This window comes from Pleurodeles waltl, chromosome 9 (genome assembly GCF_031143425.1).
Source record: "Pleurodeles waltl isolate 20211129_DDA chromosome 9, aPleWal1.hap1.20221129, whole genome shotgun sequence".
NCBI lineage: Eukaryota > Metazoa > Chordata > Amphibia > Caudata > Salamandridae > Pleurodeles > Pleurodeles waltl.
In genome coordinates, this window is record NC_090448.1 from 1013227000 (window position 1) to 1013253087 (window position 26088).

At 42.5% G+C, this 26088-nt stretch overlaps 1 protein-coding gene across 2 annotated transcripts in view; it reads right to left on the bottom strand.

Moving 5' to 3' along the window:
- Positions 1-26088, bottom strand: part of TOGARAM1 (TOG array regulator of axonemal microtubules 1) — a 489673-nt gene that overhangs the window by 178452 nt on the left and 285133 nt on the right. For both annotated transcript variants that reach the window (XM_069208622.1, XM_069208621.1), the window contains 2 exons: positions 14954-15107; positions 8429-8534 (listed from right to left, as the gene is read on the bottom strand). In XM_069208622.1, the coding sequence (XP_069064723.1) occupies positions 8429-8534; positions 14954-15107 (260 nt within the window). The remainder of the gene's footprint in view (positions 1-8428; positions 8535-14953; positions 15108-26088) is intronic.

Below are 26088 nucleotides of genomic sequence, written 5' to 3' on the forward strand. Positions count from 1 at the left end.
AAGGTCGTTTCAGCAGAGAATGGGATGATCGCTTCCACCACCAGCAGCACCCCGCCCCGCCAGCAGGACACCACAAGGCTGTATAACTGCACAAAATACAGCTGGTGGAGTCATACTGGCAGGGCGGTGCCGATGGCAGAACCGCCACAGCTATTTGTCTTTTTTTAAGCAAACAAGATAAAGAATTTCTGACACTGTAGCCTACCTTTAGGCTGCATATTGACATTCCTAAGGGACTTTGCAGGCCTTCCTGAAGTAAGGCAAACATGAACACTTAAGAGGTTATATTGGAAAAAGTGCTCCAGGGTCCCCGCAGGGGGGCAGAACTATTCTACAGTTATGACTATACATTGAAATCCCCTACAAGAGAAATTCTTAGCTTTTGAATACATAAATAATACTGGTTAACACAAATCTTATCAGTGATATACCATGCTTATAGAAAACAAACACTCCTTACCAAAAAAAAAAAAAAAACATCTTTGTTACCTTATACATTGCTGGGAATTAACATACATTAAATAAACAAGTGTTACCTGTAACTACAAATCCCCGGCTTTGGCATATTACATAGATTCATAACGAGAACGCCAGGCATGAAGAAATCTATGTGGTGATGCCCTGATTTGAAAGGGGACCCTTTGCCAAGCTGCCTACAGGAAACCAAGCAGGTACGGTCTAAATCTCATGTATCTTTTGATCTGGGACTTCAGAAATGAGTCAAATTGGATGTCAAATAAATGCAAAGATCACTTTGCTGTAGAAGTTCCATTCAAGGAAAAAAGGATCAAAGTACAAGAGGGTCAATGCAATGGAAGCATGTAGGAAGTTTGGAAACAAATTTAGGGTTTTTGTGTATCACAATCATGTAACTGCAGAAAAAGTTTCTTGATAGTGACAGCTGGAATTTCACTGATCATCCTTTAATGATCCTAGTACAAGTAATAGTGCCATGTGTCAAGATACATGTTTCAATTCCGTTTTATGGAGTTCTCTAATGGGTGTTTCATGAGCCTTGAGAGTACACCATGCAAGTCGCAGCTAGTAGGTGACTGACACTCTAGAGGAATGCCCAGGAGAGATCCTTCTTAAACTCCATGCAAGAAGAACATTGCAGCCCATATAAATCCAGAAACATCTTGTACTCTTACAAGATCTGTATGCTTCATTCTAGAATTAGAAAAATGCAAAACATAGCACCATACTCTGAACCACTTCTTTGCTTGGTACGTCACACTAATTGAAGGTATGTGTGATTAGTCCAACACTTCCCTGCTTTCTTGGGTGAGTGAATGGCAGGAGTTCAGGAACTAGTCAGTTCAGCTGAGGGATGGTGACTGTGATGCAGAACCAATCCCTGCACTGCCAGAAATAAAGATCCTCAAAAGGAGGAAAAATGTACTCATGTGCCGAACAAAGTCAATAAAAATGTGCTTTTCTCACTTTTAGTTGCCACGGTGTTGTGTGAGCCCTGGTATTTCTTTCCACTGGCTGGGACAAACAACAGTTTTGATGTGTGTCAGCACTGAAAGAATTTGTTGAGCTGGTTTGGGATTCAAATCTTACTTGTGGTAGTCCCAGCATGACCTGATGGAGTCCGTTTATTAACCTTCTGCGGACATACTTTGTGAGCGATGGACCAAAATTGGTGAGACCTTGTACTATCCTCACCAGTGCAGAAGAATTGTGAATTTTAGGAATGAAACCCTGGAGTCTCAGGTGGAAGGCTCACAGTTCTGGCAAGTTTATTTCCAAATAAATCGCTTATGTTGACCACAGGTCTGAATAGAAAACGTCCAGCACCCATCTTTCATTGGATTCATCACTGGACAAATCCTGCAGTCAGCGCTTGAGTAGGAACCTTTTTGAGATATCTTCTGTTGCTGCCACCACTGGAGCACTTGATTGACCTATGGCATTACTTGAACTGTGTTGTCCCACAAACCTGTGACTTGATGGAACTGATCATCCAAAGCATCCTGAAATGGGCACAGACATAGGAAAGAAATCAGGGGGCTACAAAAATTAAAAATATTTGAATAAATTCTACTGAATAAGAACAGGCTGTGGTGGATTCAGGGAGGAGGCATCAAATCTTGCAAAGTCACTATCCAAAGTGAATGCGTTTTGAATGACCTTTTCAGGTGGTGGATTTAGAAGATAGGGGACAAGCCCCTCAATCCTCTTTCACACCAGGAAAACACATGGTTAAAAGTCCGTTGCCAGGGCAGGAGTGCTACTTCTACAACCCCCTTCAACAGTGTACTGAGAATCCGTTACTAGAGTTCTTAGAGATTCTGATGCTTCTCAATCCTTTGTAGTATTTCAGAGGATTCTGTATCAATACTAAGTAATAGCCAAAGTTTAAGAAATTACAGGTCCCCAGAAGACCGTGGTTATAGCCAGGCATTACTAAAGAAAAATGGAGATCTGATCACCTAATGGGCTCTAGTAGTTGTAAGGAGTAAGGTGTTGTACAGAGCAGTGCAGTTTTTGTTCCTGGGCTTGGCAGCCATATAGGGAAACCTATAAAACCCAGACATTTCTGGAAACTAGACATTCGGGGGAGTCCACAGAGGTGACTTGTGTGGATTCCCCAAAGTTTTCTTACCCACAATACCCTGCAAAGGTGAAATGTTGAATAAAATCTAAATTTTTTCATGCATTTCCGTCACACAAACTACAGGAATATGCTGGGAGCCAACAAAATTCCTATCACCCAGTGTTTCCCCACCTGTCCTGATAAAAACTCACTTGAGTGACTGTACCTAGTGCCTGTGTCAGGAATGTATCACCCCAGGGTCAACTGCTGTCCTCAAGTAAGGACCAACATTGACCACTGTGTGATCTATTCCTGTCACGGGCACTAGGCCTACCCACACAAGTGAGGTACCATTTTTATCGGGAGACTTGGTGCGATGCTGGGTGGAAGGGAATTTGTGGCTCCTCTCATATTCCCGAACTTTCCATCACTGAAATTTGAGGAAAGTGTTTTTTTGGTCATTATTTGAGGTTTGCAAAGGATTCTGGGTAACAGAACCTGGTGAGAGCCCCACAAGTCACCCCTTTCAGAATTTTACTAGGTGTCTAGTTTCAAAATATATATAGATTTGCTACGTTTCCCTGGTGCCGGCTGAGCTGGAGACCAAAATCCACAGGTAGGCACTTTGAAAAAAAATGTCTGTTTTCCTTGGAAAAATGTGAAGTGTCCACGTTGTGTTTTGGGGTATTTCCTGTTGCGGACACTAGGCTTACCCACACAAGTGAGGTACCATTTTTATCAGGAGTCTTGAGGAATGCTGGGTGGTAGGAAGTTTGCGGCTCCTCTCAGATTCCAGAACTTTGCAGCACCAAAATTTGAGGGAAAAGTGTTTTTTTTTGGGTCAAATTTTGAGGTCTGCAAAAGATTCTGGGTAACAGAACCTGGTGAGAGCCCCACAAGTCACCCCATCCTGGATTCCCCTAGGTGTCTAGTTTCAAACATGCACAGGTTTGGTAGGTTTCCCTAGGTGCAGGCAGAGCTAGGGGACAAAGTCCACAGCTAGGCACTTTCCAAAAAACACGTCAGATTTCAATGTAAAAATGTGATGTGTCCATGTTGTGTTTCCTGTTGCGGGCATTAGGCCTACCAACGCAAGGGAGGAACCATTTTTATCGGGAGACTTGGGGGACACAGAATAGCAGAACAAGTGTTATTGCCCCTTGTCTTTCTCTATATTTTCTCCTTCCAAATGTAAGACAGTGTGTAAAAAAGACGTCTATTTGAGAAATGCCCTGTAATTCACATGTTAGTGTGGGCACCCCGGAATTCAGAGATGCGCAAATAACCACTGCTTCTTAACACCTTATCTTGTGCCCATTTAGGAAATACAAAGGTTTCCTTGATACCTATTTTTCACTCTTCATAATTTCACCAAATTAATTGCTGTAAACCCGGTATGGGTGAAAACCCATTGCAAGGTGCAGCTCCTTTATTGGCTCTGGGTACCTAGGGTTCGTGATGAACCCACAAGCCCTAGATATTCCTGCAGCCAGAAGAGTCCAGCAGACGTAACGATATTTTACTTTTGAAAATTTGACATCGCAGGAAAAGGTTACAGAGTAAAACGTGGTGAAAAATGGCTGCTTTTTTTTTTAACCTCAACTTCAATATTGTTTTATTTCAGCTGTTATTTTCTGAAGGAAAACCTTGTAGGATCTACACAAATGACCCCTTGTTGAATTTAGAATTGTGTCTACTTTGCAGAAATGTTTAGCTGTCCGGGATCTTGCATTGGTTTCCCACCAATTTCTGTCACTAACTGGAAGGAGGCTAAAAGCACAAAAAAAGTAAAAATGGGATATGTCCCAGTTAAGTGCCAAAAATGTGTTGAAAAAAGGGTTTTTTCTGATTCAAGTCTGCCTGTTCCTGAATGCTGGGAGGATGGTGATTTTAGCACCGCAAACCCTTTGTTGATGCCATTTTCAGGGGAAAAAACAAATGCTTTCTTCTCCAGCCCTTTTTTCAATTTTTCTGAAAAAAATAAAAAATAATTGTAGCTGTATTTTGGCTAATTTCTTGGTCTCCTCCAGAGGAACCCACAAACTCTGGGCACCTATAGAATCCATAGGATGCTTGAAAAAAAAGGACACACATTTGGCGTGGATAGCTTATGTGGACAAAAAGTTATGAAGGCCCAAGTGCGAACTACCCCAAATAGCCAAAAAAGGGCTCAGCATTATTGTGGGGGAGGGGGACATAGGGGGTGTTCAGCAGCTAAGAGGTTAATTAAAAAAAGATACATATGCATAAAGGGAGCCCTGCTGTTGTAAGGATATGGACTTAAACTTACCCAGGGAAGACAATGGGCAAGCCCCCTGTGAGTACCAAGGATGGTATAGGAAATGTGCCCTTTCTGTAGGGTCACCCCTGATTTTCCTTCTTTTGATGGACCCTGTACTTTTGCTGACTGTAGAGATAAAGTGCCTGTGCTCCCCATTTCAACCCTGTGAAAATGGCAGTCTCCTGATAGTTACCCGTAAAGGCCCTAGAATATGGTACAATGGGTACCCAGTAGTGCTTAATTTGAGCTGGTGTTTTCCAGTACTCAGCACCACCACTTAAGTATCAGAACCGGCCCTTATGACAGTCTGCCACATGGTGGTGGTGTTTGTCTAATTTAGAGATGAGCACAACAGTTGTTTATTAATTCAATATACAATAAAGATTAATCATACGTGCCACCAAGCCATTCTTATAGCTTTGGAGGCCTGGAATAGTCTGAATTGTCAAACCTGCAAGAGTGTAATAGTAAGCAGTTGTGTTGGTACTGTCACTAGCAGCCCTGGGAGAGGCAATGGATAGTGAAAACTGCACTGGCCGTCTGATAAGAGCTATGGCACCTATATTTTTAGAAAATTAAGCACTGCTACCTAGGAACTTTAGGTGAAAAGTCAGAAGTGGACTGCAGTACCCAATGTGCCATGCACTACAGCTTGGCTGTTGCAGTTTAAACTGCAAATTTGATCTGTCAAAATAACCCCTTTTGACAGGTCATCATTTTCCTTTTAAAAGCTTATGTCAGCCAATGTAAGCCTTATTAGCCATAATAAAGTGTGCTTGGTATTTAAAAGTAGGACATGTAGAAATTTAATGTTGAACATATCCTTACAGAGAAAAGGCTATTTTCACTGTAGCAAGCCTGGGGGTTCCATCAGAAAACACTAGGTTATATTATTAGATTAATAATGCTAATGTCAGTTAGGAAACAGCTAGAAAAATAATTAAGCTATTAGTCTTAATAGTTAATAAATTCCAATTCAATGGCGAACTCTGATTTTTGATAACTATTAAGGAAAGGGACCTTTAGAAAGCAACCTTTTTCCTGTCTAAACCCTTAGGTTACCTATTTATTCTTCCATTGCAGCCAATAATTAGAAATTGAATAGGTCTGAATGGGTATGAAATGTCTCCCAGGAGGCAACAACAGACTGACCTGAACGGGAAGAGATAACCCGTCTGAACTTGACGGAGTATTAAGGGTGGGGCTGTGGGCATTCTTTTTTACATTATAGCATCATAGCCAGCTTCAAGGTCAAATCCTGCTTGATGAGTCTTACTGCGTTTCGATAGAACACTGGGGGTACACACTTGAAAGGATGGGAACTTGATGCGAAAACAAGTTTTATGTATCAACTGTTTGGTTTCTGGAAAGCCTTGCTTTCCTCTCCCAGACTTCTGTGTCTGGGTTTATTGGAGTACAGTGACTGCCCCAAGCAGGATTTTAATGAATGACCCAATTTTATTGAATGACGCAAAAGGAGATTAGGATTACCTTAGTAGACTCCCAACACACACCTTGCCCACAGAGCCTAAATTTATTGCAGTCACCTGCAAATGCCCAATGAGTGTAGGGTTGGCCATGGACCTTTTACCAAATTGCTTAGGGCAGGCCCAAGAGTCATTCATAAACACTAGCTCATGCAAGGCATAAAGTTGGCACCTCCGGACATCCACTTCAGAACACTTGGACTTGAAAATCTGAAGAGGACTGGATCTGAGTTCTGGGACCTGAGAACAGCCCTGAAGGTAATGGATCTGCTCTCTCTCTCGTACGCAGGACAAAGAAATAGATTCCAATGGTCAGTTGACTGATCTCCTATGTAGCTTTTCTAATTCAGTTTTGGTTTTTTATTGTTTTGCATTTTGACTTATTTACTTTTCTGGTATCCCATAAATATTTACGCATGGTCCTAAGTTATGCCTGTTTCCTCTGTGCCATAGCTACCAGGGAGCCGTGGACTGGTTAATTTATAGACTTAGGGTATTCACCCTGACAATGGGTAATGATTAGTCCTTGAGTTGGTAGGTAGTCACCCAACTCAAATTATGATCCAAAATCCTAAAAAGTCAAAGTAAATTGCAAGACATTTTACTGATCAGACTGGTGCCAGGGTTTCTCTGAGAGCCTTTGGCCAATTGAATGGCAGGCAATTGTCAACTGAAGTTGCTAGAGCCATGATCTCAGCTTCGAAAACATTAATGCTTAATGTGTTTTATCTCATTCATGAATATATAAGCCAAATGTCTTTTGCAGTTTCAACACAACGCTCTTGGTCGTTTTTGAGTCAAATGTGTTTAAACACATCTTTAGCGTACACGGAGTATAGAAGGTGATATTGGAAGATCACTTCCTTGAGTGATCACATGTAATAATTAAATAAGGTTGTAGGGTTGAACACTGCATAAGCCAGGCTTGGGTGCTTGGGTGACAAAGTGGCATTATCCTTGTTAACTTGTGGTCGGTCAAATTGGAATAACTTGATCCAGTCAATTGATAGGTCTGTTATACCGGCCATCTTTTCCAGGCATTATAACAATATTCTAGGAGTCACTGTGTTGTAAACAGTGACTGATGTAGGAAAATGACTCCTATTCAATCTGCATTCAGAAATGAAATATTCTGAATCAGCTTTAAAGAACTGTGACTGGCACAAATATGATCTCTTGAAGATGGTTGTGAAAATCAGTCAGGATCCCATCCTTAGAAGGTTACAAAAAGGTCAAACCCAAGGACAGCATCCTCTGCTAAAGAATTTTGATTACCTGGCGTGGATGTGGGGAGCAAGAGGAAACATAAGTGGGTAGATGCATCAAGTCTTCCTTTCACATTTTTGATTTTGTGGAAACACTGAACAGAAAAGCCCTATTGCACTGTGCTTGTGAAATATATGTATGCTGCTGGCACACAAATAATGTGTGCAGTAGGAAAGGAAACAAATAGTTATTTTGTCTGGAGTAGAGGCTTAGTTCTGATGACATACAAGTGGAATGCTTGTTTGATGTCTGGTGAATATAATGTCCCTTCTGCCTGCATGATGGGTGTGGAGAGAAACGTTGGGTTGGGCATGTCACATAAGGATTAATTTATGTGTTTTTTATTTGAATCACAAACTTCACCAGTATTATTAATTAACAGTATGAGTAAATGAGAATAGAATCTCAAATGAGGAAAAACAGAGGAGGAAAACAGTATCTGGCAGTTGAAGTTTTGCTGCTTCACAATATAGGGTTGTCACAAGAATGCAAGTCAATATGAAAAGTAAGGTTGCAGCGGAACCAAACTGGAAAATACAATATGAAAAGTTACTATAGCTGTGAATATTTGAGAGGTGAAAATGGACTAGTAAGTGCCATCCCGCAAGTCATTCTCATACAACCTGGAAGGTGAGTAAACTGGATTAAGCAGTTGATTGGTTGACTGGGCATTGACTTTCTGCACTCACCACATTGAGTGGGCACACCTGCTTTTCAGTTACTAAATATTAAATAGTGTGGCGTTAGCCTAAATTTTAGAGCTATAATGATGCATTTTCCGATTACCACAAGAGTACAATGAGTATTATACAAATGTATCCTTAAGTTTCTTTTAAAAGAGAAAAGCAAAACCTCTTGAACTACTGCAAGGCTTGTATCGTGAAGTTTTGCAGTGAGCACATCACAATGAAAGGCAGAGAGGCATCTGATATAGTTCAATCCTTCAATTTTCTTCTCCCTAAAAAGAAAAAAAATAAACAAGAAATCATGAACAACATTTCATAAGGCCTGCTCAATCTTCTCAGATGACTATTCTTAACTCAAATGTAGAATAAAGATCCTTAAGTAATAGTGCAAAAGCCAATAAACCACAAACTATGTGCTTGTTGCAGAAGAGTTTATTTACAGCAAGGAGCCTAGATAATTTGATTCACAGATGATTTCTGAGCTCCTCTTTGGGTTGGTCATACATAATTGGTTGAGGTATTAATCAACCTTGCACAAACATGATTTTGAAGATTACTAAAATATTTTTACTGTTAACATAATTGTCTCAGTCATTCTGAAGTATCTCTGGTCAACAAAAACTTTAATTGATGCTAATACAGCAACTGCCTTGGTGGATTCAAAGACACTTGATAGGGAGGTTTAGGACAACCAGGCCGCGAAGGTAAAGGTTGTGGATCAAGATCCTTGAAGGAGTGTAGTTTAAGAATGGTCATTGGATTGTTGCAGGCACAGCTAGTTTCACTTCAGGGCAGTTACATCTCAAAAAGAGTTGATGTGAATTTATATGGTTCTGCAGGTTTACGCAAGATGGAAGTAAAGTTATATACCTTTTGCAACAACGGTTACTAGTTATACTAGGCTTCATCTGCAGATTCACAGCAGTCTGTGACAAAGCAGAATACATAAATTGACCACCACAAACAAACACTTTTCGTTTCCAGAATGTACAAGACCAGTAGCATCAAAAGATCTGTAGACTGAGAGGGGAGGTGGGTGATCAATAGAGCATCTGCAGACAATCATAGCATCAAAATTCCTGAAGATATGTAACTTTGTTTTCAAATGGATGCCATTTCCTCTGCCAACTCTTTATCTTTGTAAGATTACACAGCAATACCTAAATCACATTTGGACAAAGGGGCATTTTTACATTTGACTGCTGGCAATAGTGTTATGCAAATATGAAGTGTTTCATTAAGTAGGAAGAAATAAAACAAGTCTGAGTCTTTCAGCTCTTCTGTAAAGGCTAACATAATTGCAAAATGCAAAACTGTGATCCGAAGGGTACATTCCTTGGGAAGCATCCACCAGGTGTAGCAGGGAAAATAAAAGTGCATTTTCAGAATATTAAATCTACCACCACTATGTCCCTGTCTCTGCTGATGCCTTTTAGGAGCACTGGAATAAAAGAAAACAAGCTAATGCATAGAAAAACACACAAGGCTAGGAAAAAAGCAACACAAATGAATGATGGACAGAGTGCTGAAACTTTTCAAACACTCACCCCAAGTCACAGATCTGGGTCCAAACTAGGGTGATGTGGTGAGCAAAATAATGGATTAAACCCAGATCTGAGACTAGGGGTGAGTGTTTGAAAAGTTTCGACACACCGGCCATCATTTTATTTTATGATGTTGCTACGTGCACCCCAAGTGGCTAGGGGTATGCCCACATGTGGGTCCCTTACTCACTGTGCCACTGGATTGAAGCTAGCCTGGCTGATGAGGGGTGATACCCCAAAACCAGTCCCAGGATGCTTGTTTCCGGTGAAGAGAAGACATAGCTTGGCAGTTAGGGCTAGAGTGTTCCCATGGAGAGGAGAGTCAAGACTGATTTACATGCGGCTGGGTCCAAGCTGGGGTAACGTGCTAAGCAAAATAATGATGGATTAAACCCACATCTGTGACTGGGGATGAGTGTTTGAAAACTTTCAACACACCGTCCTTTATTTTATTCTGTGATGCTGCTATGTGCGCCCTAAGTGGCTAGGGGTATGCCCAGATGTGGGTCCCTTGCTCGCTGCACCACTGGATTCAAGTTAGCCTGGCTGTGTTGTAGTTGAACTCCAGCTCCCTAAAGAGACAGCTGGTTCAGGGGAGACAGCACTTTGGTTTGTAGGCAACTGAGTCACTCCTACAACAAGTCACAACTGTCGGCCCAACCCTCTCAACTTACAAATAGTACCTCACAAAAACTCAGACAGTAACAGTAATTTCTGGGAGATTTACGCAAGGACTCTAGATTAGACCATTCAGGGAAGTCATGGTGAAATGGAAGTTACCCTTTTGTCTCACTAGCAATAAGTCTCATACACACATAGGCAATGAAGGAGATGCAGGAGAGTTTTCAATATACTTACTGAAAAGACTGCAATCTATGATAAAATGCATGTGCTGCAATGATTAGGATAATGAACAGTAATAAAAACAGAATTGTGAAGATGAGAGCTGGGGGCTATACAACTCCCCACCATCTTACAATAAACATGAGATATAAAATTCCTAACAAAGAAAGCCTAATTCTCTACCCTATTGAGAGCTAAGTATGATAAACCTAATCTGGCAGTACTGTGTCCATGAGAAGTGCCCCCCAAACCTTGTTACATTGGAATGAGGTCTCTAGGTCAGACTCCGTGGTGACACAAAGGTTGAGATCTGCAGCAAGGGGACATTCAGCATAGATGGCATCTGAAAGGAACCTCCCTGATGCCCTTGTCCAAGTGAGAAGTATTTATACACACCATGTAGGATCCCTGATGCAGGTATGTTCCTAAACAACTGATATTGCGGCAGACTTATGTTGGCAATTGCATAAAAAAATCCCTAACAAGTGTGCATGATGTTCCTATCACACTTAAGTGAGAAAGGGACATGATGACAATACCTATGTGTATCACTGATAATGAAGTTGAGGATGACGCCTTCTCAGAATGGCACTGATAATGAAAATCAAAACTTTTCTTATAAATTTAAACAATGGTAGCAAGTTAAAAGAAAATAATAAAATAAATGGAATGAAAGAGCATACTAAGTAGGTAAAAGGTCACTAGGTGACTGGGGCAACAGGCCTGCAAGCCAAAGGCTAAGGTTACTCCAGTGTCCCAGTGGGAAACTAAAATGGATTCACTACAGCTGATGAGGAGTGATACCCCAAGACCAGTCCGAGGATGCTCGTTTCCAGTCCAGATAAGACATGGCTTGGCATTTCGGGTTGGGCTGTTCCCATGGGGAGCAGGGTCAAGACTGATTTGCATATGGCTGGGTCCAAACAGGGGTGACATGGCAAGCAAAATTATGATGAATTAAACCCATATCTGTGAGTGAGGGTGAGTGTTTGAAAAGTTTCAACACTCAGTCTATCGTTTTATTTTGTGATGTTGCTAGGAGAAGAGAGTATCCACTTCAACACACCCAAATTTCCACTGATGGAAAAGTAGGGGCAGGAACTTGGTGGGCAAATATACATCAGAAATGCAAACAGAAAAGGCCTGCAGGGATCTAGAACTTCAGAGATAACTCCTGGGAAAACTGAAAAAACTTAAAGGACTGACTATGCAATTTATGCTATCTTGCACTGTGGTGCTGACACCACAGACAGGACTAGCACACAACAAGAAGTGGACTTACTTCTAGGATAGGCCTTAAAGATATTGTGCATTGGTAGCTCTTTAAAACTGAGGAAAAAGTTACTGCTGGTGCTATTTCTGGGAACTTCCTGCTCAGGAGGCAAAGGCAAATTTTCTTACAAACACCTCACATTCACCTCTAACCCTTCCTTGAGGGTCAGTCAATGACTAAGTTCCATCCAAGGACTGCATTTCCCAGAGATTCATATATACATTTCTTCTAAAGGGACTACAGATCTGAATACACAAACTGATTAGAACCTTCCTTCAGTTAGAGAGCTTTTTTACCTTTGAGATTTTTCAGCTTTGATTCTTGTGCTGAATTAGTAGTGGCTGCCTCTCGAATTGGAAACATCGCATACTGAAGAAATAGGACGAGTAATTGGATAAGAAAGTGATGCAACACCGCCACCTCCCACAGATAGTAAGAAAGGGAGCAAAAGCAGCACTGAAGGAAGGGGGCAAACAGAGGAAAGGGGTTGGAAGCTGGAATAGCATGATAGAGTGTAGGGAGTGGCAGGGCTGTTAGGAATGCGGGTAGGAGGCAAAGCATCTGATCAACACAGAAGTTGCAGATGGCAGAAAAAGTGGGGACAGACTATGTAGATCTAGTCTGGGATGAAGAAGACAAGTCAACAGCTGAAATCAGGAACAGAATAGCACTTGAGTAATAAAAATTTAGATGGCAAGATAGCATGCCTAGGAAAAAAACTGCAACTGTCTTGAAAAAAAGGGGAGGAACATACAATTCACCTCGGAAAAATGAACTTACAACTACAATACTTTGATTTGCAATTAAGCATACACTTCAACATGAAGAAATACCTGCGATATAAAAATGCAAATCGGTTGAAACGTTTGCGTGGAGTGAGGTGTGTTGCTTTTTCCCATTCAATTGTAGGCAAATTCTATTATTTTGACTATTTTAGCCAAGGAACATGAAGTGTTGTCAAATCATCACAACAGACTTGACAGTCCAGGTAATAGTGTGTTGTAAATTTGTGCAGAGATGCCCACGTAGCAGCATGACAGACATCCAGTACAGGGACTTCACAGGCTAACGTAGTGGTCACAGCCTTGGACCTGGTGGAGTGAGCTCGCAAGTCCTCAGGGGCTGGTTCTTGGCCAGTACATAGCACACCTTAATGCAGAGCACAATGGAGATAGTCAGTTTCAGCTCTGCTTTCCCTTTCTTTGGCCAACCAAACCCAACAAAGAGTTGAACATACACAGTGTTTACTGGTGCAATAGATGTCAAACGACAATGCTCTGTTTGGATTCAGGTAATAGTCTCCTCTTTAGAAGGGTGAGGCAAAAAAGATCAGCAGAGTTATGCTTTGTCTGGGAGGGAGCTGGAGTATGGTGGGTGTACAGAGAGTGCTGTAGTTCGCAAACCCTTCTGGCTGATCTGATGGCCACCAGGAAGGACCATTTTGAACGTCAGGAGACACAGAGGGCAATTAGGCATAGGCTCAAATACTGAACATATGAAAAAGGTTAAGACCAAGTTAAGGTCCCACTGGGGCATTATGAAAGGTTTAGGCAGAAACATGCGTTGAAGTCCTTTCAGGAAACAAGTCCAACAGGTAACTTGAACAGGAAGGGCTGATCCGGCAACCGCAAGAAAGCCGCCATGGCCAAAAGGTACCCTTTAACTGTGCCCAAAGCAAAATCTTTTCGGGCCAAAGGTAAAACAAACAAGACCTCGGAAAAAGGTGCAGAGAGAGAATCAACATGTTTTTCAGCACCCAAGCCACAAATCTGTCCCAAAGGCAGGTATGTACAGACTTTGTTGATGGATTCCTGGCTCCATGCCAATTCATTTTGACTATTTTAGTCAAGAAACAGGAAAAGTGTTCTGGCCTAACTCAAGGTGAATTTAAAATGACCAAACAGTTCTCTACTAAAGGCACCCACTGATTCACAACCTTCAAATGGTTGACCAATGGCACAGTATTGGCAAGCCTCCCAAACACATCCCTTATACACTTTGTACAGCTGAGTTAAAAGATCGTAAGAACTCTCTTAATGCCACACAGTGTGCGTGAGGAACAGCCATTAAGGTGTTGTTAACCTTCACGCATGTGAGTCAGGACATTACCTTGGAGTTACAATACTGGACAATGTTAGCCTTCATTCCATGAGCAAGAGTTAGGCAGTGGATATCTGGAGTGGTGATCTGAAAATACTAAACCGTGGCACAGCTTTATTGGAAGTGTTACAGACACCACAAATACGTAGCAATACACTTTAAACAGCTACCAGAGGATAACAAAATAACATCTTCAGGGGAAGACTTGCAAAGGTACAACAAAAACACAATCAGAAGGGACAAGCATTAAAATAAACTTGAAAAAAGAAACAAATCCCAGTCTGGAAAACTTGCACAGGAGGAAAAAAGGATTCAGAGAAGATTAAAGGTGCCCAAAAATGGAATCAGTCAGTTCTCTTAATTATATAGGAACTCTCTGCTGTGCATGTGCCTATCATTTTAGAGGGGCATAGTTAAATGTTATAGGATCCATCTCATTGTTTAGGGTATGTTTTTGAATATAGGTAGACCCCTTGCAAGAAAAAGGAAAATTACATCTTTGAATGTGCTTTGATTAGTAGGCCCTCACAATTCGTACATCTCATTTTAGAGTTGTTTTACTGTCATTTTTCATTCTTTGTCCCCCTTAAAAAGCTTATAATCCATTACCATGAAGCTTCTATATCTGGATTTTTGGTGCAGATCAATCAATAATCAGTTAAAGAATAACTGTGGAAATATACTGCACTGTAGAAATATTGTATTGTAGCATTTTAAAGGAATGCAAATATTGCACCACATTTCCATTTCAAATTGAACTGTTAATTACCACAAATAATATAGTGATTTTTATGCTAATCTGTCTGAACTCAATTCCACTGTCACTGTATTTTCACAGAGATCTTGCAATACATATTTTTTAAATAAGTACATAGATAACGAAAGTGGCAAATGGAAAAAGCCAGTTTTTATTAGAATGAATACAACTTACCAGTCCTCATCTGCTAAAAACCTCAGGGCCTCTGAGAGGGCAAATTCAGGTTTGGAAAAAGGCCGCAATTCTGCTGGATCCATAATCTCTGGATTAAAGGCACTGGAAGGTGTGCGATCTTTGTTATGTAATCTGGCACCTGGTGAAACATCACCTATTAAGAGAAATAGTTTACTTCATAATTTCAAACAGACTGTAGAAAAAACATGCTAACCAGCAGTTAGTTAAAAAAAAATGATGATCAGCTACAATGATGCCACCAGTTACAAGTAATCCACAAAACTATACATCACATGCGATAATGTATTTCGTGTCTCACACTCTACTACATTACTCTACGTTGTACGATCAACTCCGCCCAAAACACTTTTTTTTAAAGTCCAACTATGCAAATGATGCTTGCTTTATGTACCTCCTTGTCACGTTAACAGGACAGATGCATCACATTTTGTTTTTCATATTAACCATTTAACTTGAAAGGAAGAATACCCAACTTAAAACAAGAGCCACAGGGAAATATAAGGGACTCAAGTCTGGACCTAGAGATGACCGTAGATTAGTTAAAAGAACAGTTTGACAATTCACAAGCTAAGGTGCACTAGTGCCACTGACTAGTTCATAAAAGTACCCTTTGTACCTATGCCAAATATCAGGACACCACAGAGATAAGGAGAGAAAAGAACAATCAGAAACACATAACCAAATACCCAAGTACATAAATGTTACAATCTTCAGAATAACGAGAAGCAAAAGCTATGAGTATAGAACAGTAACAAAACGGATAAGCCAAGGTACTTGTTAGAGTTAATTATACTAACTCAAAGTACTTCCAGCAAATCCAGATCTAGAAAATCTTCCCAAAAATAAACCAAACGTTGCAGACAATCTGAGAAGAAAGCAAACAAACCTGAAATTGATGAAGAACAGTGTGTTGTGCTAATCTCGAAATTTAAATCAGGGTTCAATCTTTGTAAAGGAGTGCATAGCGACTCAGATTTCAGCTTCTCACACGTCCAGAATTTGCATGCCTCCCAACAAGACAGAGTGGTTTATGTTTTTGCATGATCTTCATAGAATCTGAAGCAGAGCATAGTGTAGTGAGTGTAAATCTGTATAGACTCAGCAATTATGCTTTCCTTCCTCTCCTCAAACAATTGTTTCACCACTTTACGCACCTTCTGAGGCTTACTGAAATCAACATCTCTACTTTGAAAGAGGTTGAAAGAGAAGATTCTTTTGGATCCTGTAAGATTATATCACCAATTTATGAAGGATGGCTTAAAACCAAGGACAACTTTTATGAAATATCAACACACAGGGGAGTATAAGAGTCTTCAGTTACACGTCTGTTTTGGCAGTCATAATTGCTACCAGAAAGGGTGTCTGAACATAGGGGCTTAACAGGAAACATTACACAAGTACAACTGAAAAATCAGCCATTCGCTTATCCGGCACCCGTAGGAAAACTGACATGGCTGAAAGGTACCCTTTAACTGTGGCCAAAGGAAAGCCTGCCAGGTCAAAGGTAAAAACGAATAACAAGACCGCAGACAAAGGTGCAGAAAGAGAATCAACATGTTTTCAGCACATCAAGCCACAAATCTGTCCCAACGGCAGGCATATAGAATCTTTGTCGATGGATGCCTGGCTCCATGCATTAAGGTGGAGTGTGGGCAGGTTCTGTGGAGAACCATGCCCTGTTGCTGTGACAGGATATCCTCCCAAAGGGGCAGCCTGATCAGAGAATCAATGCTCATGCTGAGGAATCTGGGAAGTCCTACATTCTGTGCCCAATCCAGACACACAAGGGTGACTTGGCCTGGTGGTTACTGATCCTCTTGGGAACTCTGGGCAGGAATGGTATCAAAGGAGTCCTGAGTGCCACTCAAGACTAAATGCATCTCCAAGAGAGCACTGCCTTGGAAACTCCAATGTGTACAAGTACCAACATTAAGGGTTACAGGCAGTAGCAAACAGATATAACCAAGGTTCTCCCCAATCTTGACCTTGCACTCCCTACGGATGGAGACACCTGTAGTGATCCACCAGGCATCGACAGCTGCAGCCATGGCGTTCAGGGAGCCACCAGATATTTCAAGACCTGGAGAATATACTGATGTTCCAGCGAGCTCAAGAGATGCAGGGCTTCTTGACACAGGTCCAACAACCTCGGCCTGCCCTATTCGTTGCAGTAACACATGGTATGGTGTTTTACTTGAACACCTGAACAAGCCTCCCCTCTTCTTCAACTTCTTGGAGACACAATACTGATTTATAATTCAAATTATTATTTTCTGTTTATTGATTTGTTCGGTTGTGCATCACATCCAAAATATCTATTCAAGAGTCACAGTGACAAACAATACAAATTAAAAAAAATAATAAAACAGAGCAACCAAAGCTACATATAGAACATCACAATATGCAGTGCACTGAAGCCAAACAATACAGCCTATAAGAACGACAGTGTCAATAAATATCAGTTTCATAAAAAAGCACTGACCAAATGTCACAAACGGATCACAGTGATTTCCACAGCTTTGCTCCCAGAACACTGGGGAGCTAACCACCTACCTTAACCAGATACTATGTGGGAGGTTCTAGCTTATGGTCTGCTGAAATTCAAGTAACCTAATGTTATGTTAAAAAACAGATTTGACAAATAAACAGGAGCGAATCCATAAATCTCTTTACAAACTACATACATAAATCATTTTTACGAGGTACTGAAAAATTACTGCAAAAATAGCAGGGGGATTTGTGCCAGGACACACGGCTATATTTTCTAAGCACAACATTTTTTGAGGGCTTGATATTGTGCTGTTGGAATAGTCTCCACATATCTCTGGCAGATTTAAATACTTATTATTATTCTTCTGTGTATTGTTCTGCAGCAGCAGAAATGATCATTCCATGTGTCCATTCCTAAAGGTGAGGGGTGGGGGGAGTTGGATGTGATCCAGTGCTGTCAAATTTCACCACCAGCAGGCCCATTGCCAAAAGGCAGTCAACAATCACACCATCTATTACCTCTTGTTTAACCACTATTATGTCATGTTTAGGGTCAAGTCATAAATGGTAGCCTACTATTTTGCTTAAAGTGTTATACATTGCTGTCCAATAAAAGGCAATCTTGGGCATGTTCAAACCATGTGAAAGAAAGCAACTCCTTCTTGGCAACGCAAGAATGAGGGGTCTTTTCTCCTACTAGCCACCATGACAGTCTAATTCCACTCATCAACTTCAAGAGGACCAATGTCTGCTTGCCACCTACCACAGAGATGCAGGAGAGAGTCTGGGGTCTTATCACTAGGGATCCATTTATGAGCGATATACCTTTTTTCCAATTGGTCCATTACGATTTTAGGCTTGAAAGGGTTGAACTCCGGGATGGCGTGGAACAAGTGGTTCTTCTGTTAATTATACAAATGTTTTAATATGTCCGCTCTTGAAATGCCGATCAGGTCCCTTGGCCCAAGTCCAATGAAACCGGATACTTGAAGCAATCATGTATCCTTCCATAAAGTGATTTCTCTAGTGGTTGTCAAGAACCCTTTAATGTAGTTCAAAGCTTGGTGACAACAGTTATAGCATCAAAGCGTTCCAGAATCCCTTGGAAGACAAGGTGCCATATAGGATCGCATCAAGGGTCCACGTTGGTAGGAAAAATATGTTGCCTCTTGAGCGTCTCCATATAACCAATCGTTAATGACTATTAATGTGCAGTCCAGAAATATAGGTGGAGGTCGGGCATCCATGTCCCCAGTCACATGGGGCCTAGATGCATTTGGCGAGAGCTTCCCGGGGTTCGGGCACCCGCCATAAGAAATTCCAAAGCATGGCATTAACATTCTTAAACAGGGTGTCAAGCAGTGCAGAAGTAAACTGTGAAGTATAAAGAGGAACCTGTGGCGTATTACCATCTTGAAGAGGGCTCCACTAACCATAATCGAGAGCGAGAGCTTGCCCAGGTCTATCAGCTCCTATGAAATCTGTGCCAGTAATGGTGTAACACTGAGTGACCAACAATGCTGTAGATCTATTGCTTAGTTATTCACACAACATGTGAAGTGAGTGCCTGTTAGAAATGAAGTTTCTGGTTATCTAGAGAATGCACCTCAGCCAGGGCAGAACCCACCACTCTACTTAGGGCGAGGGAGTTACACACCCAAGATAACCCCTGCTCACCCCCTTAAGTAGCTTGGCACGAGCAGTTAGGCTTATCTCAGAGGCAATGTGTAAGCGTTTGCACAACACAAACACACATGACACAAATACACAACAAAGGAAACACAAAAAGTTATATAAAAATAAAATGTATTGCATAAGACATCCTTAGACCAAACACAACATGTATCAGTAATACCCTGCCCCACGAACAGTTTTCGGAACATTACAAAGGTTATTAGTACTCTGCAAAAAAAAGTAGTAGTCAGGTAAACATATAGGTTACTGGTATACTGCAACACAAGCAGTAATCAGGTTGTCATTACCACCATAAAATGCACAAGTCAGAAGAAACATATCAGGAGTGCCCAGAAATCCTCTTAACCCCCAGGGTGCCTAGGGCGAGCTGGCCTCGTCCAGGCACACGGCAGCTCGTCCTGCACCCATCCCATGGGTGGGGGGGGAACGCTAGCGCTCCCCCTGTGGGCCTCCCTCACACACCCCCCTAGTCGGGGATGGAAGAAATCACTTCCCCTTCCAACCCCGACCCCCCCTCGGCAATCTGAATATGTCAGCACGATCACAGCGCGCAGACGTCATCAGAAGCTGCTGAGGACGCGCTGGAAGCCATTTGCTTCCAGCGCGTCAAGAAGAGAGGACCTATTTCAGGTAAGTCCTTCTCTTTCTGGGGGTTCTGGGGGGGAAAACAGACACAGGAGGAAAGGAAAGAGTTTTTCCTTTCCACCTGGGCCTGTTTTCAATGGATTCCCGGGGGCCCGCGATCGTGGAGCAGGAATCCCCACTATGCACCAGGGATTTCGTGTGCAGTTTATTTTGGGGAGCAACCCCTTGGGCAAGGGTCGTTCCCCTGGGCGGGGGCCCATAAATAAATCCTGTTTCGCCCCCAGGTGGGGTCGAAACCCACTAGAGAACCATGGATTTTTTTTTATGAAGTATTTTGGCAGCGACCCCTTAGGCAAGGGTTGCTGCCCTGGGGCAATATTTTTTATATGTTTCAGCCCCCCCGGGATTAGATCGGCCAGGTTTTTGGGGGGAGGGGGGGTCAAAACCCACTAGGCCCCTGGGATTGTGTGGTGTATGTGTTTTGTGTCTTGGGGGCACCCCTTGCGCAAGGGTCGCCCCCCCCAAAGGGGGCGAATTAGTGCTGGACATTTCTGCCCTCCTTGGGGCAGATGGGCCTATTTGTTTAGACACATTTGCCCCCCAGGGTGGCAGAAACCACCAATACGCCAGGGATTTTTTTTTGTTTTGAGCTGTGGGTGCCCCCTTTCGCCCCCTTTGGCAAGGGTCGCCCTTAGGGCAGATCGGGCTATTTTTTTTAGGCCTATCTGCCCACAAGGGGGGCAGAAGGCAACGAGTTGTCAGATTATTTTTTTTGGTTCCCTTTTGTTTTTTTGTGTGCTGAGGCACCCCCTTTGACAAGGGTCGCCCCCTATTTTTTTTAGGCCCATTGAATCCACTTCGGCACCATTGATCGTGTGTGTGTGTGTGTGTGTTTTGGGGGTAAGGGGGCAGCCCCTTTGGCAAGAGTCGCCCCCCAAGGGGGGCAACATTACGGATGGCCATTTCTGCTCCCGTTGGGGGCAGATCGGGCTATTTTGTTTAGGCCTATCCGCCCCTATGGGGGGCCGAAGCTGCTTAGGCACCAGGGACAATTTCTAAGTTCTTGTTGTGGGGGGGGGGCGAAATGTGAAATGTGAGGAAAAGGTGTTTTTTTAACCAAATTTTAAGGTTTGCAAAAGATTCTGGGTAACAGAACCTGGTGAGAGCCCCACAAGTCAGCCCATCTTGGATTCCCCTAGGTGTCCAGTTTTCAAAAATGCACAGGTTTGGTAGGTTTCCCTAGGTGCCGGCTGAGCTAGAGGCCAAAATCCACATGTAGGCACTTTGCAAAAAACAGCTCTGTTTTCTTTGGGAAAATGTGTTGTGTCCATGTTGTGTTTTGGGGCATTTCCTGTCGCAGGCACTAGGTCTACCCATACAAGTAAGGTACCATTTTTATCGGGAGACTTGGGGGAACACACAATAGCAAAACAAGTGTTATAGCCCCTTGTCTTTCTCTACATGTTTTCCTTCCAAATGTAAGAGTGTGAAAAATGACGTCTATTTGAGAAATGTCCTGTAAATCACATGTTAGTATGGGCTCGCCGGAATTCAGAGATGCGCAAATAACCACTGCTTCTCAACACCTTATCTTGTGCCCATTTTGGAAATACAAAGGTTTTCTTGATACCTATTTTTCACTCTTTATATTTCAGCAAATGAATTGCTGTATACCCGGTATAGAACGAAAATCCATTGCAAGGTGCAGCTCATTTATTGGCTCTGGGTACCTAGGGTTCTTGATGAACCTGCAAGCCCTATGTATCCCGGACACCAGAAGAGTCCAGCAGACGTAACGGTATATTGCTTTCAGAAATCTGACATCGCAGGAAAAAGTTACAGAGTAAAATGTAGAGAAAAATGGCTGTTTTTTTCACCTCAATTTCAATATGTTTTTTAATTCAGCTGTTTTGTTCTGTAGGAAACACTTGTAGGATCTACACAAACTACCCATTGCTGAATTCTGAATTTTGTCTACATTTCAGAAATGTTTAGCTTTCTGGGATCCAGCATTGGTTTCACACCCATTTCTGTCACTAACTGGAAGGAGGCTGAAAGCACAAAAAACTAAATTGTAAAAATAGGGTATGTTCCAGTAAAATGTCAAAATTGTGTTGAAAATTTGGGTTTTGTGATTCAAGTCTGCCTGTTCCTGAAAGCTGGGAAGCTGGTGATTTTAGCACCGCAAACCCTTTGTTGATGCCATTTTCAGGGAAAAAAACCACAAGCCTTCTTCTGCAGCCCTTTTTTCCCTTTTATTTAAAAAAAACAACAACATTTTCGCTGTATTTTGATATATTTCTTGGTCTCCTTCAGGGGAACCCATAAACTCTGAGTACCTCTAGAATCCCTAAGACGTTGGGAAAAAAAAGGATGCAAATTTGGTGTGGGTAGCTTATGTGGGCAAAAAGTTATGAGGGTCTAAGTGCGAACTGCCCCAAATAGCAAAAAAAAGGCCGGGCACCTGAGGGGGGAAAAGGCCTGGAAGCGAAGGGGTTACATGCACATAAATACCAGATGAGTCCATAAAAAGGAAACCTCTACCTATGGCATAAGTCGTAAAACAATACTCTTCCCAACACAGCTCATCATTACCACCAAAAATGCACAGGCCATGATAAACACATTATCCTAAATACCAGGCATCATCAAGAATGCACATATGGATAAGTTACTTACCTGTAAATCCTAGTTCTCTTCCAGGGGTATCCTCAAAGTCATAAACATTGAATATTCCCGCCCTTGTGCGGGGACCCCGGAGCATATATATAAAATACATACATATTATCATGTGTAAAACAGCAATGCAGGCTATAATCATAAATAGGCTAAAATGCTTTATTTCTATGCAAGTTTTTTTTTTTTTTTTTTTTTAATATTATAAAATCACAATAGATCATAAATATCTACCTAAGCCCCCAAAAACTGGACTTAGGGAAGTAAACAGCAGTAAATAGCAGAGAAAAATAGAAAAAACTACATTGAAAAACAATGAAGCATTCTTAGCCAATAGGCTGCATGCAGGTTAACACAGGAGAACCATAAAAACTTTGGCACCGTGCCTTTAAGACCCTGAGCACCTCCAGTATCCCACCATGCCTCAGGGGTGAAGGGAAGGTGACAGTTGGTTCACAGTTAGGTCAGTACTTTTTTACGGTGACAATCTGTGTAACTGATCAGAAAGATAATCTGTCCTGCACTTCCAGGAGACTTGAGTCCGGGGAGGAGGGTGGGTTGTTTATGACTTTGATGAGGATACCCCTGGAAGAGAACTAGGATTTACAGGTAAGTAACTTATCCTTCTCTTCCAGGGGATCCTCATCAATAGTCATAAACATTGAATAGATTAGCAAGCCCATCCCTAAACTCTGCGGACTGTCTGAAAGAAGTGCAGGAAAAGATATATATTAATGCAAATAGATTTCTAAGAGAGGCCTGCCCCACCTGGGCATCCGCTCTTGCATCCGAGTCTAAACAGTAATGCTTAGTAAAGGTATGCACAGACTTCCATGTAGCAGCCTTACAAATCTCGGAAATTGGTACATTGTTAAGGAGGGCAGCAGTAGCCGCTTTTCCCCTTGTGGAATGCGCTTTTGGCCTAGCCAGTAATCTCTTATTAGCCAGTTGGTAAGAGTTAACAATACAAGACACAATCCATCTTGATATCGTTCGTTTAGACGCTGCCTCTCCTGTTCTTAAATGACCATAATTTAGAAACAAATGGTTAGAATGTCTAATCGGTTTTGTTTTGTCCAAATAGAATTTCAGCACTCTTTTCAAGTCTAAAGAGTGCAATGCTTTCTCAGCCGGAGTCTCCGGCTTGGGAAAGAAAGTCGGTAAAGATATAGTCTGATTGATATGGAATTCTGACACCACCTTCGGAAGGAAAGATGGGTGAGTTCGCAGAACCACTCTATTATCGTGAAAAACCGTGTACGGTTCTCTGCAAGACAGAGCCTGAATTTCGCTGACCCTCCTCGCTGAAGTAATGGCCACCAAAAAAGCCGTCTTCCACGTAAGGTGCTGTAAAGAGGCCTTGTGGATAGGTTCAAAAGGAGGGCCCATAAGTTTTGACAGGACTACATTCAGTTCCCATGGAGGAGAAGGTCTCCGAATGGGAGGAAAAACCTTTTTCAAGCCTTCTAAAAAATCCTTGACTACAGGTATCGTAAAGAAGGATGCCTGAGAAGGCGACTTACGATACGCTGTAATTGCAGACAAATGAACCTTAATAGAAGATACCTGCAGACCAGACTTCGCCAGATGAAGTAAATAGGACAGTATGACGTCCTCCTGAGCTCGTATGGGATTTATACCTTGTTGAGAGCACCAGATGTAAAATCTCTTCCACTTAAAAGCGTAAGAACGCCGCGTGGAAGGTCGTTTTGACTCTTTCAAGATGCTCATGCACTCCTGTGAGAGCCCTAGGTGCCCATACTGTAGGAATTCAGGAGCCATGCTGTCAAGCTCAGAGAGGGAAGGTTGGGATGTAAGATTCTCCCTTCCATTCTGCTCAGGAGATCCGGTCTGCACGGCAACCTCCTGTGAGGTCTTTCCGATAAGTTGAGTAGGTCCGTGTACCAGAATTGGCGGGGCCATTGTGGCGCTATCAGAATCATTCTGGTTCTGGAGTTGTAAAATTTGTTGATTACTGCCGGTATGAGGGGAATCGGTGGAAAGGCGTAGAGAAATGTCCCTGACCAGTTGATCAACAGGGCATTCCCTTGAGATCCCGGACGGCAGAACCTGGATGCGAAGTCTGGGCATTTCTTGTTTGTTTCGTCTGCAAAGAGATCCAACTGGGGTCGACCCCATTGACCGAAGATGTCCTCGACGACTTCGTCGTGTAGCACCCAGTCGTGCGCGTCTTCCAGATGTCTGCTCAGGAAATCTGCCTCTACGTTTTGCTGACCTGGCAGGTGTACCGCTGTGATAGACATTCCCCTGGCCAGGAGCCAATGCCATATCGTTTGGGATTCTCGAGACAGAGGTAGTGATCTTGTTCCCCCCTGTTTGTTCAGGTAATACATTGTGGTTGTATTGTCTGTCTGAATTAGGATAGATTTCCCCTGAACCAATGGAGAGAAAGATTTGAGAGCCAGATGGACTGCTCTGAGTTCCAGTAGATTTATGTGATAGTTCTTTTCCTTGTCGGACCACAGACCCTGAGCTTGGAAGGAACCCAGATGAGCACCCCAACCCTGAAGAGACGCATCCGTTACCAGAGTGTCGACTGGAATTGTCTGGTGAAACGGAGAACCTATCGACAGGTGAGGTCTGTGCATCCACCATTGTAGTGATTGAAAAGCCACTGCTGGTAGTCGAACTCTGTCCTCCCAGTGACCAGTCTTTTGGCTCCAATTGTTCTCTAATGCCTCCTGAAGGGGCCTCATGCGTAGCCTGGCATTCGGGACAATGAAGATGCATGAAGCCATGGAGCCCAGAAGCGATGTCACCTGACGAGCTGTAGGTGCATCGGCTGTTAATAGTTGTTGACACTTCCTGTGGATTGATAAAAGTCGTTCCTCCGAAGGATACACTCTTTGGAGCTCTGTGTTTAGTATCGCTCCCAGGTAGTGGAGGTTTTGTGTTGGAATCAAGGTTGACTTGTCGTGGTTGATTTGAAGACCTAGAGACTCGAAAGTTCTTAGAACGATATCTCGATGTTTTCTCGCCTGATCCGGAGATGAGGCCTTCACTAGCCAGTCGTCCAGGTAGGGGTAGACGAATATTTTTTGTCTTCGAAGGTGTGCCGCTACCACTGCTACACATTTTGAAAAGACTCGGGGTGCAGACTTCAGGCCGAATGGAAGGACTCTGAATTGGTAGTGCTGTGACGCTATCTGGAAACGTAAAAATTTCCGATGTTTGGTTGCTATTGGGATGTGAAAATATGCATCCTGTAGGTCGATGGAGCACATCCAGTCTCCCTGATGCAGTTGCGGGACAATCTGGTGAAGGGCTAGCATCCTGAACTTTTGTTTTCTTATGTACTTGTTCAGGAGCCGTAAGTCCAGAATTGGCCTGAAGAGGCCCTGTTGACCTTTTTTCGCCACCAGAAAGTAACGGGAGTACACCCCTTTTCCTTTTTGTGCCGGAGGAACCTTTTCTACAGCTTTCTTTTGTAGGAGTGCGAGAACTTCCTTGCGTAGCAGGCTGAGATGAGAAGGAAAACACCTTGCTGGCGGCAAGTGTGGAGGAGGTTTTTTGAAAAGGAGAGAATAGCCATGTTCGACAATATTGAGCACCCATTTGTCTTTTGTGATGGAGTGCCACTCGCGAAGATGATGCGTAACACTTCCCCCCACCGGAGTGGTGCACAGTGCTGAGGGAAGCAATGCCTC